General features: G+C 37.9%; 1 protein-coding gene across 3 annotated transcripts in view; it reads right to left on the bottom strand.

Annotated features, from left to right (window-relative positions):
- Positions 1 to 18,470, bottom strand: part of ARFGAP3 (ADP ribosylation factor GTPase activating protein 3) — a 325,192-nt gene that overhangs the window by 198,293 nt on the left and 108,429 nt on the right. For all 3 annotated transcript variants that reach the window (XM_033953138.1, XM_033953136.1, XM_033953137.1), the window contains exon 6: positions 10,215 to 10,302. In XM_033953138.1, the coding sequence (XP_033809029.1) occupies positions 10,215 to 10,302 (88 nt within the window). The remainder of the gene's footprint in view (positions 1 to 10,214; positions 10,303 to 18,470) is intronic.

The following is an 18,470-nucleotide window of genomic DNA, read 5'->3' as shown; positions in this document are numbered from 1 at the left end:
TATCCATTGGTGGGTCCTGTTCACCGATGGCAGCGGCAGTGGCAGTGGCTTGGGGAATGGCAGGGAGAAAGAAAGAAAGAAAGGGGGCAGGCAGGGAAACAGAAGGAAAGAAGAGAAACAGAAAAAAAGAAAGAAAGGTCAGGGAGAGAGGAAGAAAAAGTTGGGGGAGGGAATGAGGTGTGGAGGAGAGAAAGCATACAGGCTGATAGAAGGGAAGAAAGATTGGATGCACAGTCAGAAGAAGAAAGTGCAACCAGAAATCACCAGACAAGGTAGGAAAAATGATTTTATTTTAAATTTAGCAAAGTGGAGGCAGTATTACCACAGTTTTCAAAGGAATTTGCCCAAATAACTTAATAGTTAACTGGGTAAATTCCCAGAGATGAAAACTTCCCTTCACTTACTATGCACAGTTCTGAATTTATATCTGCTGTCTATATTTTACAATATGGTCACCTTTTACTAAACCGCAATAGTGGTTTTTAGCGCAGGGAGCCTATGAGCGTCAAGAGCAGCGCTGGACATTCAGCGCAGCTCCCTGCGCTAAAAACTGCTATTGTGGTTTAATAAAAAGGATGGATGGTATATTTGTCTATTTTTGTATGCTATAAAAACCAAATACAGAGAGAGACTGAGAGCTGTTGACGAAGAGCTACGTGTGTGTCTTTCTTCGATTCCAGCCAGAATATCAGCTTTGTGTTCAGCCAAACAGGCCCAGGTTTCGCACTGAATAAAGTATTTTATAATTTTTATAATTTTTATTTCATAATAAAGTAATTATAAAATACTTTCTTTGTGTTTATTTGATTCCTATTCAAGAGAATTACTTTATATATAGTCAATATAGGCAGAGTTAAATTTTTTAACATTTTCTAATGGTGGTGTGCCTCGTGATTTTTTTCATGAAACAAGTGTGCCTTTGCCCAAAAAAGGTTGAAAAACACTGCAATAAATGACAGCAGAAAAACATCTTCACACTCCATTCAGTATGCTCATCAAAATGGCCGTCAACTGGCCAGAGCCGAGCACGCCATTGTGCAGGCCCCAGTCACCCATGATCAAATGCCAGTTGAAAAGTCACTACCATGCAATATACACAGTCGGGATACATGATTATAACCTAGATACCAAGTATCGCTGACAGTATTCAACTTACTAGTCAAGATGCCTTCCACTCCCCTACCTAAGCTGCACAGCATCTCCCTCGCAGTAAGTGACATTGGAAGTTGTTGAAACTTTAATTGTCTTACGCTATTTGCGGGACACAGTAGAAGTCTATCTGGTATCAGGCTCAGTTCCTATTACTCCTGCCCAAGATAACATTTCAGTAGCCAATTTGTGTTTTCATGTTCTTTTTATTCAGGTATCCCTGGTGTCTATATCAGGTATTTTTTAATTTATTCACAATTTTTGATTCTACCACGTTTTTTGGAAGAGCATTCCAGGCATCCAACACCCTCTATGAAAGTATTTTCTGGCATTACTCTTAAGTTTACCCCACTTACAACCTCCATTCATGTTCTCTAGTTCTAATACCCCTACATCCCTGGAAGAGATTTGTTGGAATATTAATGGTCAGTGCAATAGAATGGCTGGCTGATTGAAGAGCTCCTCATACTCAGCAGTTATTTTTGAATATATTATTAGTTTATTTAAAAAAAAAATTTAAAGAAAGTGCTGAAATGGCTTCATTAAAACAAACAAAACTAGAAAATTCTTTTTCTACTGGAGTTACAGCAAAGAGATTGAAGCCTGAGTCGGTAATAGCTGCTCAAGTTCCCTTACCAAAAGAGAGTGCAGATCCTGTATCGGTGGATATTCTGGAGGAACTTTGGGTGATTAAATCAATGTTAAAAGATAACGCAGAAAATATGGCAGCTATGAGAGAGGAGATTTCTACTGTTACTAAGCAGCTGGAGATATCTAATCGAAGGGTGGATCAGTTAGAGTCCCGCATTGAGAAAATGGAAGTGGACCAGAGGCAGTGCAAAAAAGATCACGCTGAGCTTAAGGACCTGCAAAAACGTATGGAAGCTTATGAGAATTACTCTCGTAGATGTAATGTTAGGATCCTTGGGATGGCTGAAGGATTAGAAGGAAAAGACTGTGTCACCTTTTTAGAAAATTTGCTGCCAAATTTATTTTTAATTTCAACGAAGTTTCCGTTTGAAATAGAACGTGCACACAGAATTCCTGTGAGGCAGTTAAATGGGCAGCCTAGACCAAGACCTATAAATATTAAAACTTCTCAGATTTCAGCATGCAATTGAAATTTTGCGGCTTGCCAAAGAAAAAAAGAAAATAGAATATAAAAATTCAGCTCTTATGTTTCTTCCTGATTTTGCCCCAAAAACAGCTGAAAAAAGAAAACAGTCTTTATTATTGAGACCGCAATTACAGCAATTAGGGGCAAGATATGGTCTCTTTTATCCTGCTTACATGAGGGTAACTCATGATAATCATACTATAAAATATGATGATCCTGTTAAACTTCAACAATATATTGAAGGCTGTGAAAATCGTATGGAATAGGATACTATCCAAGATTTAAACAAAAACTGCTATGATTTGTTACTAACTTCTTCAATTTGTTTGAATCCAAACTAGTTCAATCCAAACTAGTTTGTAGCAGAAATGTTTTAACTGCTATTACAACTTCATCATATAATACGAGACTTTTAATTTGCCTGAATTGTAATTTCATTGAAGCATTTTAACATTCAAAGGAAGAGTCCTGAAGAAAGACTTTTTACAAAGTTCTATTAATTTTTTGAGCATTTTTTCTGTTGTCTTTCCTTTGGTTTTAACAAGACTGACTTTCCTGGGGATATAACAAGGCATTTTAACATTCAAAGGAAGAGTCCTGAAGAAAGACTTTTTTTACAAAGTTCTATTAATTTTTTGAGCATTTTTTCTGTTGTCTTTCCTGTGGTTTTAACAAGACTGACTTTCCTGGAAATATAACAAGGCATTTTAACATTCAAAGGAAGAGTCCTGAAGAAAGACTTTTTACAAAGTTCTATTAATTTTTTGAGCATTTTTTCTGTTGTCTTTCCTGTGGTTTTAACAAGACTGACTTTCCTGGGGATATAACAAGTCTTTCAGGTCGACTGGTTCTGTGGTTTTGCAACTTCTTATGAAACCTAATATTGATTTGACAAGCTTGTCCTGGAAATTTTGTTCTGGTCATCAATTTTTTGAAATCTAATTCTATTTTTTCTGATATTATGGATTAACAGATGATAGATGTTTATTTGATTTATTAATTATAATTTATATATATTTTTTAATATTATGGCAGATACTTCTATAATAACATAAATAATATAGAGATATGAGTTTTATTTTATTTTTTTTATCCTCTAGCTGTAACATTAGTGTTTAGTAAAGATGATTTGAATCTTTTATAAGTTGAGAAATGGATTACTTTTATCTTTAGATATGATTTTCTTCTAGTGTGACAAGTATTTAGTATTTATATATATTTATTCTTATATGTTCTTTGTTTGCTGATTTTAGGTTTTTATTTTATTATAAAATTTATAATGAGGGAATGAATGGATATGAATTTTAAAGGTTGGGAAGATTTGGAATTTTAATTATTTTAATGTTCATTTATATTCTGGATATCTAGTAATAATCATTTTATTTAATCATTTAGTCTTCATTTTTAATATTTATTAATTTTTCTAAATTTGTTACATGTTTTGGTTGAATAGGATGATAATTTTATATAATAATTTCTACTGTCTCTAATTTTAGATAATATAAATTATATAATTTAATATATTAATTTTAACATTTCATATTTCAATATTTATTATTTTAATATTTTATTGGGTATCTATTAATCATAAACATTAATTTATTTATTCATTTAGTTTTTATATTTGGTATTTATTAATTTTTGTGATTTTTGTTTTGTTTGGATAAGTTGGAAATTTTATATAATAAGTTTTAATGTCTATAATGAAAAATGATATTAGCTATATAATATAATTTATTATTTTCAAGATTTCATTTTATGGTAATTTTAAGTAATGATTTTAATTTAATTCATTATTTTAAGATTTTATTATAGTATGAATTGATAGTTTGCTGGTTGGGGATTTCTTTCGATTTCCTGGTCTTTATGTGTGCTGTCATTCACTTATATTTGTTATGGGGGATGGGTGTGGGAGGGTATATAGGGGTTTTAAGGGAGGGTAATTGGATGTGTAATTGGGATAATTTATATATAAGAATTAAAATCTTTTCAGGTCATTTTCTTTGGTTCCTTAAAATAAATATAAATATAAATGTATTTTAAAATGTATTCGTTGAATGTTAATGGACTCAATCACCCTATAAAGAAAAAGAAAGCCTTATCTTTTCTTAAAAGACAAGGGGGCAGATATTTATTTCCTGCAAGAAACTCATTTATCTGCATTAGAATCAAGTAAGCTGGAAGGGGGTTGGGTTAAACAGTGTTTTTTTGCCCCTGCTGTAGGCAAAAAAGCTGGTGTGGCTATCTTGATACATAAAAAATGTATGGCTACTTTTACTATGTTATCTAAGGATCCTTTCGGAAGATGGGTCCAAGTAAAAATGAGCTCAGGGAAAGATACCTTGATACTGTTCAATATCTATGCACCTAATTTGAATCAATCTGAGTTTTTTAAAAACCTTCAACAAATAATTTTACCATCATCTTCCTCCAATTTAATTTTGGCAGGGGACTTTAATGCAGTAATGGACCCTATTTTAGATAAAAAGCCTAGTAAAATTTTAAAATCTTTAGGATTAGATAATTTGATAAATTCTTGTGGTTTAAAAGATATTTGGAGGATTTTTCATTTCAATGATCAGGAATTTTCATTTTATTCCCATGTTCACAAATCATTTTCTAGAATTGATTATTTTTTCGTTTCAGATAATTTAGTACAGAAGGTTAAGAAGGCGAATATAGATTCAATTATACTTTCAGATCATGGGGGTATTTGGATTGATTTTGAGATAGATGAACAAGAAAATAATAGACCTGTTTGGAGGTTTAATAATACATTGCTAGCAGATTCCAATTTTATAGAAAAATTTAAGTTAAAAATAAGTGAATTTTTTCAGTTTAATGAATCAGAAGAAATGTCTCAGGAAATTTTATGGGATGCCTTTAAAGCTACCTTGAGAGGACACATAATTTCGTACTCAGCATATGTTAGAAAACAACTAAATAAAGATTTTTTAATTTTAGAACAAAATATTAGAGAATTGGAAATTAAATTAAAGGAAAAATGGGAACAAAGTATTTATCAGAATTTGCTAAAAGTAAAATTTAGATGCAATGATATATCATCACAATTGGCTAGAAAGGAGTTTGTGTCCTATAAGGCATTGTATTATGGAACCTCAAATAAGGCGGGAAGATTACTAGCTAACTATTTAAAAGCAAAAAAAAGGAAAGCTAATATAATGGCTATTTCAGATGATAATGGAATAATTCATTCTCAAATTAAAAATATTTTACAACAATTTTTGAAATTTTATGAAAGCTTGTATTCTTCTGAGCATTATTTTAATAAAGAGAAAGATGGTTTTGAATTTTTAAAGTTGATTAATGGGCCTAAAGTTCCTGATCATATGAAAGAAAATCTCGAAGCACCTATAACACAAAAAGAAATTCAGAGGGCTTTAAAGTCCCTTAGAGTTGGATCCGCTCCAGGAAGTGATGGATATACGGTAGAATTTTTTAACTCTTTTCAAACTATTTTGTTACCCCATCTTTTCAAATTATATCAGTTTCAACTAAATAAAGGTTGTATTTCAGGTACTATGGCAGAAGCTTTAACAATAGTTTTGCCTAAGCCAAACAGAGATCCCATGGTGGTTTCAAACTATAGGCCTATTTCTTTGATTAATGTTGATGGGAAATTGTTTGCTAAAATATTGGCTTTGCGTTTGAATAAGGCTCTCCCTTATATTATTGGTATGCATCAAACAGGTTTTGTTGCTCAAAGATATTCTTCAAATAACACCAGATTAGCTTTTCATATTTTACATTTAACAAAGGATATGAAAGATCCGGCTTTCTCCGTTTCTTTAGATGCAGAGAAAGCATTTGATCGGGTAGAATGGACTTTTATGTATCAAGCAATGGATTGGTTTGGTATTGGTTCTCGATTTATACAAATGATTCAATCCCTTTATAGCTCCCCATCTGCTAGATTATATATAAATAATACTTTTTCAGAAAGGTTCTTTTTAGAAAGGGGAGTTAGACAGGGTTGTCCATTATCTCCTTTGTTATTTGATATTGTTTTGGAACCTCTACTTTTAGCTATTCAACAATCAAAGGAGATAGAAGGTATTCCTTATGCAGGTCGGGAATATAAAATTTCTGCTTATGCAGATGATATTTTGATTCATTTGAGAAATCTGGAGTCAACCATTCCACATTTATTGGATTTGATTGATAAATTTGGAAAATTTTCAGGTTATAAAATAAATTGGAATAAATCAGAAATTCTTCCACTAAATGTACATTGTATAAAAGGCTTATTTTATTCGTTTCAGTTTAGTTGGAAGAAAGATGGAATAAAATATTTAGGAATTTGGATAAAAAGTACATTGGAAGAAACAATGAAGGTAAATGAAAAATCCTTATTACTAAAAGTTACAGAATTGTGTGAGCAATGGAATCCTTTGCATATTTCTTGGTGGGGGAGAGTGCAAACAGTAAAGATGATGATTTTGCCTATAGTTTGTTACCAAATGAGTATGTTACCAGTTTATTTTCAAGAGTCCTTTTACAAAAAATTAAATAATATTTTGACAAAATTTGTTTGGCTTGGGAAAAAACCAAGAATTGATTTAGTATCGTTGCAAAAATGAATTGTGGAGGGTGGGGTAAATTTTCCAAACTTTTATAGGTACCATCAAGCCTATATATTGCGTCAAGGTATGTACTGGATCCTCCCTGAGCTTATTGATCATCAACTAGATTGGTTATATTTGGAACGGAATTTGGTGTTGCCTATGAGACTTCCACATGTATTAAGTATCAGATTTCATAAATATGCTAAGGACAATATAATTTTATTGGATACTTGGAAAACTATTAAATTTATTGATAAATTAACAGAGGTACCAATAATGAAATCTACTTTACAGTCCTTATGGTTAAACTCCAAGATTCAAATAGGCGGTGCTGGAATCGCTTGGAAGAATTGGATGCAGGCAAATATTAGGACATTAGATGATCTTATTTCTAATGGTAATCTGCTTGAGTTTTCACAACTGCAGCATTCATTTGGTATTTCAAACACTCAACAATATAGGTGCTTGCAGTTGAAGCAGGCTATTCAGATGGGGTTCCCTGAATGGAAAAATTTGAAAACTTATTTTAGCTTGCAAATCCTTTGCTACCAAACAGATTTAATAGGACATCAGGCTGCCCAGTGGTATAAATTGATTTCTGGATTTTTAAATAAAAAACCAAAAAATAGTCTTAGAGATATTTGGAGTATCGAGTTAAAACAGCATATTTCTGTTTCTCATTGGCCACGAATCTGGACTTGGAGATTAAGATGTACAATGTCAGCATCTATGAGACAAACATGGTTGTTTTTATTACATAGAATTTTTTGGACTCCAGTTCGGTTGAATAACGTAGATATTTCTAAATCTAATAGATGTTGGCATTGTCATATTGATATTGGGACTTTGGATCATCTTTTATTTTTTTGTCCATTGATACTTGGCTTTTGGAAGTCGATTTGGGGGCAAATTAATAATATTCTTCAATCCTCTATTCCTTTGACATATGAAGCAATAATTTTTGGAACGATTCTGCATGATAAACCCACTTTGGATAGAAATAATAGTCACCTTTTCATGATCTTATCAGGAATAGGGGTTCAAATGATCACATCTAATTGGAAAAATCATGATAGGATTAATTTTAGTTTTTGGTGGGCAACTGTATGTGCAACATATAAATATGAAAAGATTATGGCAGAGCGTTTAGGGTTTGTTAAATCCTTTAAGGGGATTTGGGGTCCATTAACTAATTTTGTCACATTATAATTAAAGTGATTCCTTTTTCTTTATGTTAGATTCCTTTGCACATCCAGGGTGGGTGGGGGGGGGTGTATTATTTATTTAGAGGTATAAATTTCATAATATTCTATAATATTGATGAGTATAATATAATATCATTACTGTTATAGGTTAAGAAGGGATTTAAAATTTTTATTGTAATATTTCTGATGTTAATAGTGTATTTTCATATAGGTTTTTTTTTCTTTGATTTTTCAAATGTATACATTGTCAAGTTCAAAATATCAATAAAAAAATTAAAAAAAAAAAGGTCATTTTTCTCAATGGAGGAGAGTAAACAATGGAGTGCCGCTTATTGTCTGGGTCTGTACTGGGACCAGTGCTATTTAACTTATTTATAAATGATCTGGAAGTAGGAATGACGAGTGAGGTGATTAAATTCGCAGATGATACTAAACTGTTCAAAATTATTAAAATGCATGCAGATTGTGAAAAATTGCAGGCAGACTTTAGGAAATTGGAAGACTGGGCATCCAAGCGGCAGATGAAATTTAATGTGGACAAATGCAAAGTGATGCACATTGGGAAGAATAATCCCAATCACAGTTACCAGATGCTAGGGTCCACCTTGAGAGTTAGCGCCCAAGAAAAGGATCTGGGTGTCATCATAGACAATATGATGAAATCTTCCGTCTAATAAGCAGTGGCGGCCAAAAAAGCAAACAGGATGCTAGCAATTATTAAAAAAGGTAAGGTTAACAAGACTAAGTGTTATAATATCCCTGTATTGTTCCATGGTGTGACCTCATCTGGAGTATTGTGTTCAATTCTGGTCTCCTTATCTCAAGAAAGATATAGTGGCACTAGAAAAGGTTCAAAGAAGAGTGACCAAGATGATAAAGGGGATGAAACTCATCTCATATGAGAAAAGACTAAGGGCTAGATTCACTAAGACCACCGATCAAGTCCCTACCACTTAGCGACCTGATTTTCTTCCGACCCGATTCACTAACCTCGTGGCCGATCATCCTCCGATCCAATCTGTGCATGCAAATGAAGAGAAACAGAATGCAAAGTAGGAAGAATACAATTCACAAAAAAAAACTGAGGGACACCGACTGGGTTGGCTGATCCAAAAATTAGCAACTGCTGAGGACCAGTCGCTCAGGCCCTTTCCAACTGCTCTGCTCTCTGCCCCGATTCTCAGCTCATGCCGCACTGCTCTCTGCCCAATTAATTGTAATCAATGTTTCAATAGAACAGTAATGCCTTTCCACGGATCCAACTATGTCCTGCTCTCTGTCCATATGAATGAAATTATTTTCCAGCGCAAGGATTCTTTTAAACCAGACCTGCATCTCTGGGCTTCTGACTCTGCTGAGACAGTGCATGGTATATGATTTGCTGACTTATCAGGGAGATGAGGCTCCCTACACGATCCCTAAAAGCAGAGCGCATAAGGCAGGTATGGTATGACATAGACGAGAGATGTGCATGTTAGCCAAAGGCAGGCAACATTGGGTTCCCTGAAAAAAAAAAATAGTGCCTGGAATGATATGAAAAAAAATTGATGCGCACTGGAAAAAACCAAGGCATGATGCCATAAAAACTAGAGTGACTGTACCCTGCTCTCTGCCTGCCTTTCCCCTGCAGTGCAAGCCCATGGTTTTAACCTGCGGGTTTAAAGCGGGTTAAAACCACAGGTTCACGAAGAAGAAGAAAAAAAAGCAAAAAAGTTTCTATGGGCATAGAGGGCCAGCACATGTACAGACCATCTACAGGCAAAGAAGATGGTCTGCGCATGCGTCGGGATCACTGGAGAGCAATCCGTGCAGTTGGTTGGGGGCAAGATTCCAATCAACCTCATTTGCAGGAGGGTATTTCATGAATCAGCCCCCCCAGTCATGGATCGGATCACTCACGGATCGGATCAGCAAACACTGCTAAGTTTAACAACTATTTTTTGCAATTACACTTCTTATATATGAACACAAATGTCACCACACATTTCTGCAAACAAAAAAAAAACAATAACCCCCATTCACAGAGCTTGTCACATTCAGAAAGCAATGTCAATAAACTATATTGCTAAAACAAACTGTCTCTTGCTGCAATGCAAAGACTAAGGTAAAACAGAGTAAGGAGATTAAAATGGAATTGCTGCATCTCTATAAGTATACCTTCAATATGCTCTGGGATGATTTCGGAAGAGCTCTGTGTTAAATGAATAGGCTGTAATTGTGTTGATGCCCAGTCTGTGTTACTAACCTGGCATGGAAAAATTTAAGATGTAAGAAAATCACATTAAAAAGGTCTACTGGTTTCACATAAACCAATAGAAACAAAATTAAATGCAAAAACAAATACAAATAAAAATGCATAAACCGTAAACATAAATGGCATAAAAAGTTAAGATACAGAAGCATTTCAACACAATGTATGGTCAGCCACATTAAAATGTTTTGACATAAACATGTAGCATGAGGCACTTATGAGTGGCAAAATAAATTTTTTAATAATATATGTTATTTTTCTGTGTTTTCAAAGTCAGCGCCACATGATAAAGCTCTGTTGTGGGGCTATCCAACAGTGTAGGAGCCCATGTTAAGGAGAATGCACTAGACCTTAAAAGCAAAGAAAAATAACTTAATGAGAAAGCAATTTTACCACCTGAAAATGTAAAAAAAAAAATTAGCCAATAGTGCCCTACGTAAAATTGCAGCATAGTAAAGGTTTGGGTTGGCTCTTTTTGAATAATTTTGGTTTTGAAAAAACAGAAAACAAAACTATCACCACCTTCAGCTCTTCTTCCTAATATTATTTCTGTACTGTAGAAACTGGTTTAGTGACAGGCAGATGGCTGAAACTGGTTATTTGCTTTTCAAGCATTTGATGGTTCCCCTAATTAAGAAATACTCTGTCTAGATCAGGAGTCATTGCTTTTCTATGGAGTTTGGCTTATGGGTGCCCTTCAGAATGTCAACTAATATTGCTCCTCTGCCAAACCTCAGATTGTTTCTACTCTGGATCAGTGGTTCTCAAACCTTGTCTCGTGAGAGGGTGGGGAAAGCATCCAGTTAGATTTTCTTTTTTTTAGTTCAAAAGATTTTTATTAGAATTTTCTTAATAAAACAACATAAAATAATTAAAGTGTACAGTGAACTTCCGTACATATACAAAATTAAACATTCAGAAAAGACAATATGAACTATGCAATAAAGTCAGAACAAATAAATCATCCTAAGGAGTACAAGGAAGTGTAAGATATAAAAAGGAAAGAGAAAAGGATAGATAATAGTCAAGAGAAGCACGAGATAAAAGTGGTCCACTAATTAGAATGAATAAACTGATCCAGAAATTTCCATGATGAGGAAAAACGAAGGGATCGTGGGGATAGCCTGGATATATAAATTTTTCAAAAGCATATTGTTCATATTTATGGTAGAGACATAAAGAGTTCCACCAGAAGGTGTAGTTCAACAAAGCAGCTGATTTCCAGTTCTTGAGTATATGCATAATAGCGGTTGCAATCATCGCATCAATCAACTGTGGAGGACAAGTCGTAATGGCAAAACAAGAGTGTTGAGAGCAAAGAATGACAATGTCGAAGGTTAGGTCCGCTGTGCAAGATGTAATGTTTTTGATAGTCGCCCAAATACGGGACCAGAAGGAATGAATAGGTCGACAGTGGAACAACATATGGTCGAGGGAGCCTTCAACTTCGGAACAGTGCCAACACTTTGGATCAGATTTCAAATTGGCCTTCCACATATGGAGAGGAGTCCAGACTGCATGCCACATGACAAAGAATAGTGATTGAGCCACTCTGGATGATAGCAGAGGATGATTGGTTGTGGACCAGAACAAATTCCAATTAATGTCAGAGAGAGGGATAGTCAGCATGTTCTCCCATTGATGCATAGATTGAGGGGAGAAAGAGTAGCGGTGGTCTCATAGAATATGGTAGAAGGTGGAAACAGCTTTCCCAGAAGAAATAACTAATGAACTCCAGTGGTGTACAGAGTGTGTAGAGATTTTATCCTATGGAAGTAAAGTTACGACAGCAGCAGTCAGGGTAAGCCATTGTAAATGGCATGATTTGAGTTGTGAATATTGAGTACAAAGTGATGAAAAGGGTAGAATCTGGTCCTTACAATAAAGTTGTCCCACTCACTGACCATAGTCTGGCCTTTTGCCATTTTTTCCAGCAGAAAGTTTTGCCATTATGTTTAAGTTTGGAGTTGTCCCAGATTGACAAGGCTAGTATAGAAAGTAGCATCAGCCACCACATCTAGATGTTGCAAAGCTTACTGTGTCATACTCAGCAAAGAATACACCCTCAATTGTTTTGGAATACTCATGGTACCCAAAGTAACTAATGGATTGAGCAGTAGTGGCTCATGGCCAGTAGGGGGTGATGTCTATGGGACGGTAATGGAATGGACATCAGGACATGATAGTGCAATATTTTTGTAGAGTTTTTCTACAAAAGAGATGGTTTTTCGTATGATTCTTGGTAACTCTAGTTAGATACAAGCATATGTGTTAGTTAAGGCCACGCCCAATAAAAGCGTACGAAAAACTGGTGAATAAAAATCTGAATATTGGCCAAGGCCAGAAAAACACACTACAGATTAATATTAAGGGAAAGTATAATAATATTATTTTAATGTACTTTGCTATTAGGCTAGATCATGGAGGAAATCAGGATATACATGGACTCCATTTTGTTCTCTGTCTTCTCTGTATCTTGGACTCCATTTTGTGTCAATGATTTTCTGTCTTCTTTGTTCTCTCTGTTTTTCTTTGTGCAAAGTTTCCTGCTCCTAGTGGTTCTAATTGATACCAGATGTGCCTTAGGCTGGCTAGGAAGAAGTATCCTAAACTGAGATATAACTTGCTTTAAATATGAATGAAAAATACATGGTCTGAATGAATGAAGGGGCCCCGAAAGTGTGTGTATTGTATGGCTGTGTATTGAACAAAAGAATGGGTTTTGAAAAACATATTATATATATTTGCAACCTAAAGAAATTCAAAGGGCATAACATCTGGAAATAATTAGTCAGAGGCTACAAAATGAAGCTGTTAGGCTTCAGGGAGAGGAGGAAAACAGCCCCTCCTTCTCTTTCTCCTTTAAGAATGATAGGCAGGCTGAGAACATTTCAGCAGGCTGAGAACATTTCAGCAGGCTTAGAACATTTCAACATTCTTTTAACAAATGATTCTCTTAATATACCTTTGTGAAAAGGATAATGTATATTCAGAAATGAATGTAAACAGAACAAATGTGATTTCTTAAACTTTTAAACATATAAGAGGAATTTTCTTTGTCTAACTTTTAAACACCACCTCTGTTGTTTTTGATTGGCCCACACAGCCGATGATGTCACACGGAGCCAAAGGTATATAATGGGGTGTTTCGAAATACTGAGCTGAGCTCATTATCAGAAGGCCAGCAGTTTGGCAACTATAATGACCTCCCACTACCGCAACTGTTAACGCAAGCAATTATGCTTTATTCTTTTGGTTTCATGATTGAAAAAATATAAACAATAACTAATAAATACATAATTATTATATTTTGGTAAAACCCTTGCGTTGGTATCATTTTTCATGTTTTTTGTTATTTTTCACACCTTGAGCAGCTTAATTGGCAACTGCAGCTTTATTGGCAACTGCAGCTTTATGAGTGCATAGGCGTCCAATACCCATGCTCAGGATACAGAGCGCAGACATATGTCTCAAACTCCAACCAGGATGGCAGGTCATGAGGAGGTAGCGCACGAATCCAAAATGCACCATATCAAGCTAGAGAAGTTGTTTGATATAAATGAAAATCTGGGAGATTCATACCGCCATTTGTTTTGGAGGCTATCAACTTGGACAGAGCAATACAAGGCTTCTTATTGTTCCAAATAAATGCAGTGAATTTCCTATTGATCCATTGGAATAGCGATTTCTTACAGTAAAAAGGTAACATGGACAATATATGTGTGATTTGGGGGGCAAGGGTCATTTTAACTGATGCAATTCTACCCCGTGATAGAAACAGGGGAGACCATTTAGTTGTAGACCTAGTGATTAAATGTTTAATCCTATCAACATTAAGCTACATGCTGTGGTGTGGGTCTTTATGAATCAGTATACCAAGGTATTTAATGGCATCATGGAACCATTTAAATGGGAAGCGAGACAGATCTGACATGGTGATGAGATCATTTAAGGGAAAAGATCTGATTTTCTAAATATCTATAATAAATATATATGAGCTAGATTCAAATGTCTACCACTTCCACTATATACAAAACTCTCTCATGTGTAATCATTAGGGATGTCCTAAAAAACCTGACTGGCTGGTAGTCCCCCAGGATGGAAAAATCATGTTCTTACCTGTTAATTTTCTTTCCTTTAGATGCAGCAGATGAATCCAGAGACTAGTGGGATACATATCTACCAGCAGGTGGAGATAGAGAACTGAATAACATGTGGTCCCATTGGTTGGCACGCTCTCTGTATCCCTAGTATTGCTCCTTGCCCAAGCATCCGGAATCAGGAACAGTGTCCAGCAATAAAAAAAACTCCTTTCCCAACACAAAGTGCAACTAGAATAATAGAGAATACAACTACCAACTCAAACAAACTGCTGAAACCCGCAAATACACACACGGCAAGCAAATAGGCAGAAAGGGTGGGGCTATGGATTCATCTGCTGCGTCTAAAGGAAAGAAAATTAACAGGTAAAAACATAATTTTTCCTTCCTTATCAACAGCAGCAGATGAATCCAGAGACTAGTGGGATGTAGCAAAGCAATCCTCAATCCGTGTGGGAAGCGAACACCGCCTCCGCAAAAACCGAAGCCCCAAAAGCCGATTCCACACACACCGCCACATCCAACCGGTAATGCTTCAAAAACGTGTTCCGAGAAGACCAAGTAGCCGCACGACACATCTCCTCCAAAGAAAAATCTCTGGACTCCGCCCAAGAAGTAGCCATCGCTCTAGTGGAATGAGCATGAAGTTTGTCCGGCAAACGCTTACCCAATGTCAAGTAAGCAGAAGCAATGGTTTCCTTGACCCATCGAGCTATGGAAGCCTTGGATGCCGCCGTACCCTTGTGGCGGCCCGCAAACAACACAAAGAGGTGATCGGAACGGCGAAAATCGTTAGTAACCTGGAGATAATGCAAGAGAATCCTACGAACATCCAGCAAATGCAGAGAAAAGAAACGCTTCCCCCAGTCCTCCTTCCGGAAAGCCGGAAGGAAGAGAGATTGGTTCACATGAAAGGAGGATACCACCTTAGGCAGAAACAAAGGCACAGTTTGATCCAATACCCCGGAATTCGAAATCCTCAAAAAGGGATCTCTACAAGACAACGCCTGTAACTCAGACACCCGCCTGGCTGAAGCCATAGCAACCAGAAAAACCGCTTTCAACATCACATCCTTCAGAGAAGCATTTGTCAACGGCTCAAATGGCGGCTTTTGCAACCCCCCAAGGACAACCTTAAGACTCCATTCCAGACAGATCTTTTTTAACGGGAGGCCGAATATGTTGAACCCCTTTGAGAAATCGAACGATATCAGGTTGCGACGCTAGGGAAGAACTTTCAGAGAATTATAAGCCAAACCCTTGGTGACTCCTTCTTGAAGAAAAGAAAGAATGGTAGAGAGAGAAGCTTGGAAGGGCGACAGCCCCTGAGCAACACACCAAGAATCGAAAACCCGCCAAACTCGAGCATACGAGGCAGAGGTAGATCTCTTTTTCGCCTGAAGAAGAGTGGAAATAACCTGTTCGGAATATCCCCTACGTCTCAGCCACGACCTTTCAAGAGCCAGGCCGTAAGACCAAAGTGGGATGGATTTTCCATGCTGATCGGACCCTGAGTAAGCAAGTCCGGAGTCGCGGGAAATGTCAACCGATTGCCTGCTGACAGATGAATCAGGTCTGTATACCATGGACAATGTGGCCAATCCGGAGACACCAGAATCACCATGCCAGAAAACTGAGCTATGCGATGCAACACACAACCTATCATCGGCCACGGAGGAAACACATAAAGGAGACAACTCGGAGGCCAAGCAAGAGCCAGCGCGTCTACCCCTTCCGACATCTGCTCCCTGCGTCTGTTGAAGAATCGAGGAAGCTTCGCATTGTTCGACGAGGCCATGATGTCTATGTCCAGAAGACCCCACCGTTGCACGATGAGGTCGAATGCCTGATCGGAGAGTTCCCATTCTCCGGGATCTAGAAGATGTCTGCTGAGGAAGTTCGCTTGAACATTGTCCTGACCCGCAATGTGTACTGCTGACAGCAGAGGAAGATGAAGTTCTGCCCATTGAAGGAGAAGCATGGCTTTGTTTGCCAGCTGAGGACTTCGGGTACCGTCCTGCCTGTTGATGTACGCCACCGCTGTGACACTGTCCAAAAAAACCCTTGTTGGTTGGCCCTGAATCATGGGAAGAAATGCTTGGAGTGTGAGCCGGGCCGCTCTCAATTCCAGCAGATTGATGGGCCACTGAGCTTCCTCCAGAGACCAGACACCCTGCGCTGAGGATTGAAGGCAGTGAGCCCCCCAACCCCACAGACTGGCATCCGTAGTAACTATCGTCCAAGCCAGAGTCGCCAGAGGCATGCCTTTGAATAGATTGCAATCGCTGAGCCACCAAGCCATGCTGCGTGATGCTGGAGGCGTCCATTATAGACGACGAGTGTAATTCTGAGACACTGGGGACCGAGAGAGAAGCGATTGCTGCAGTGGTCTCATGTGAAAGCGCGCCCAAGGCACCACTTCCAGCATTGCCACCATGGAACCCAGAACCTGCACATAATCCCACACTCTCTGGGTGACTGGAGAAGCAGGCGAACCTGAGAATGCAACTTCACCCCCCGGTCTTTGGGAAGAAACACTTTCCCCACCTTTGTGTCGAACAGCACCCACAGATGTTCCAACGACTGGGATGGGATAAGAGAACTCTTTGGAAAATTGATGACCCACCCTAAGGATTGAAGAGGAGAGATCACCCTTCGGGTCATCGACAAACTGTCCTGCATCGAAGACGCCCTGTTCAACCAGTCGTCCAAATAAGGATGTACCCGAATTCCTTCCTGGCGAAGGAACGCCGCCACCACAACCATGACCTTTGAGAATGTCCGAGGAGCTGTGGCAAGGCCAAACGTCAAGGCGTAAAATTGATAGTGCTGTCCCAGGATTGCAAAACGAAGAAATTTCTGATGCAGCGGCCAGATGGGAATGTGCAGATAGCTTCCTTGAGGTCGAGAGCCTTAAGGAATTCCTCCGGCTTAACAGACGCTATGACCGACCTCACTGTTTCCATCCAAAAATGCCTGACTCAAAGAAAACGGTTGACCTTCTTGAGATCCAAGACTGGCCTGACCGAACCCCCCTTCTTGGGCACAATGAAGTAAATGGAGTACCGTCCCTGCCCCCGCTCTGCCGGAGGCACCGTAATTATGGCCCCAATCTCCAAAAGAACCTGAAGAGTGCTCCGTACTGACTCTCTCTTGGCAGCCCCTAAACAAGGGGAGACCAAGAAAGAATCTGCGACGGGAGAGGAGAACTCTAATTTGTAACCTTCTTGAATAACGTCCAAGACCCACTGATCGGACATGCTCTTGGCCCACTCCGCCAGAAAGAAAGACAGCCGACCCCCAATAGCCACGACGGAGGGAGCCGACCTACCGTCATTGGGAGGACGCAAGGCCGGGGTCCAGATGGGTTGGGCAGCCTGGGGTTTTGTAGGACGAAAGGAAGACTTTTGTGGAAACCTAGGCCTAGTATTATAGGAAGACCCATAAGACGGTGGAAAGGACGGTTTCCCAGGTCTATATCTTTTAACATCCCTGAAACAATTTCTGGCAAAGACTTTAAAGGAGCTTTAGGCTTATCTTCAGGTAACCACCGAGTCTTGGTATTACCAAAATCCTTCACCAATTTATCCAAATCATCCCCAAATAACAAGCGACCCTTAAAAGAAAGCCTCACGAGCCTAAGCTTGGAAGCTGCATCTGCTGCCCAGTGACGGAGCCACAAGAATCTGTGAAAAACAACAGAAAGCGACATCTGCTTTGCCGAAACTCAAATAATATCATAGAGGGCATCCGCCATATACGCAAGACCCATTTCCAAATCAGAAAGATCAGAAGGAACAGCAATCCCCGTTTCCATCATCGTATCCGCCATACCTTGCACCCATTGCAGACAAGCCTGTGCTGCATAGGAACTGCACACCGCAGCTTGCAAAGTAACTGCCGTGACATCAAAGGACAGCTTAAGCAAAGATTCAATCTTCCGATCCTGAATGTCTCTGAGCGCTATACCACCCTCAACCGGCAAAGTAGTCCACTTAGTAACTGCATCCACCTTGGGGTTCTTAAATTTGTCCAGCTCGTCCTGAGATACAGGATACAACT

The sequence above is a fragment of the Geotrypetes seraphini genome, chromosome 7 (genome assembly GCF_902459505.1).
Source record: "Geotrypetes seraphini chromosome 7, aGeoSer1.1, whole genome shotgun sequence".
NCBI classification, from domain to species: domain Eukaryota; kingdom Metazoa; phylum Chordata; class Amphibia; order Gymnophiona; family Dermophiidae; genus Geotrypetes; species Geotrypetes seraphini.
Note: the sequence above shows the minus strand (reverse complement) of the source record. Positions and strands in the feature narration are given on the sequence as shown.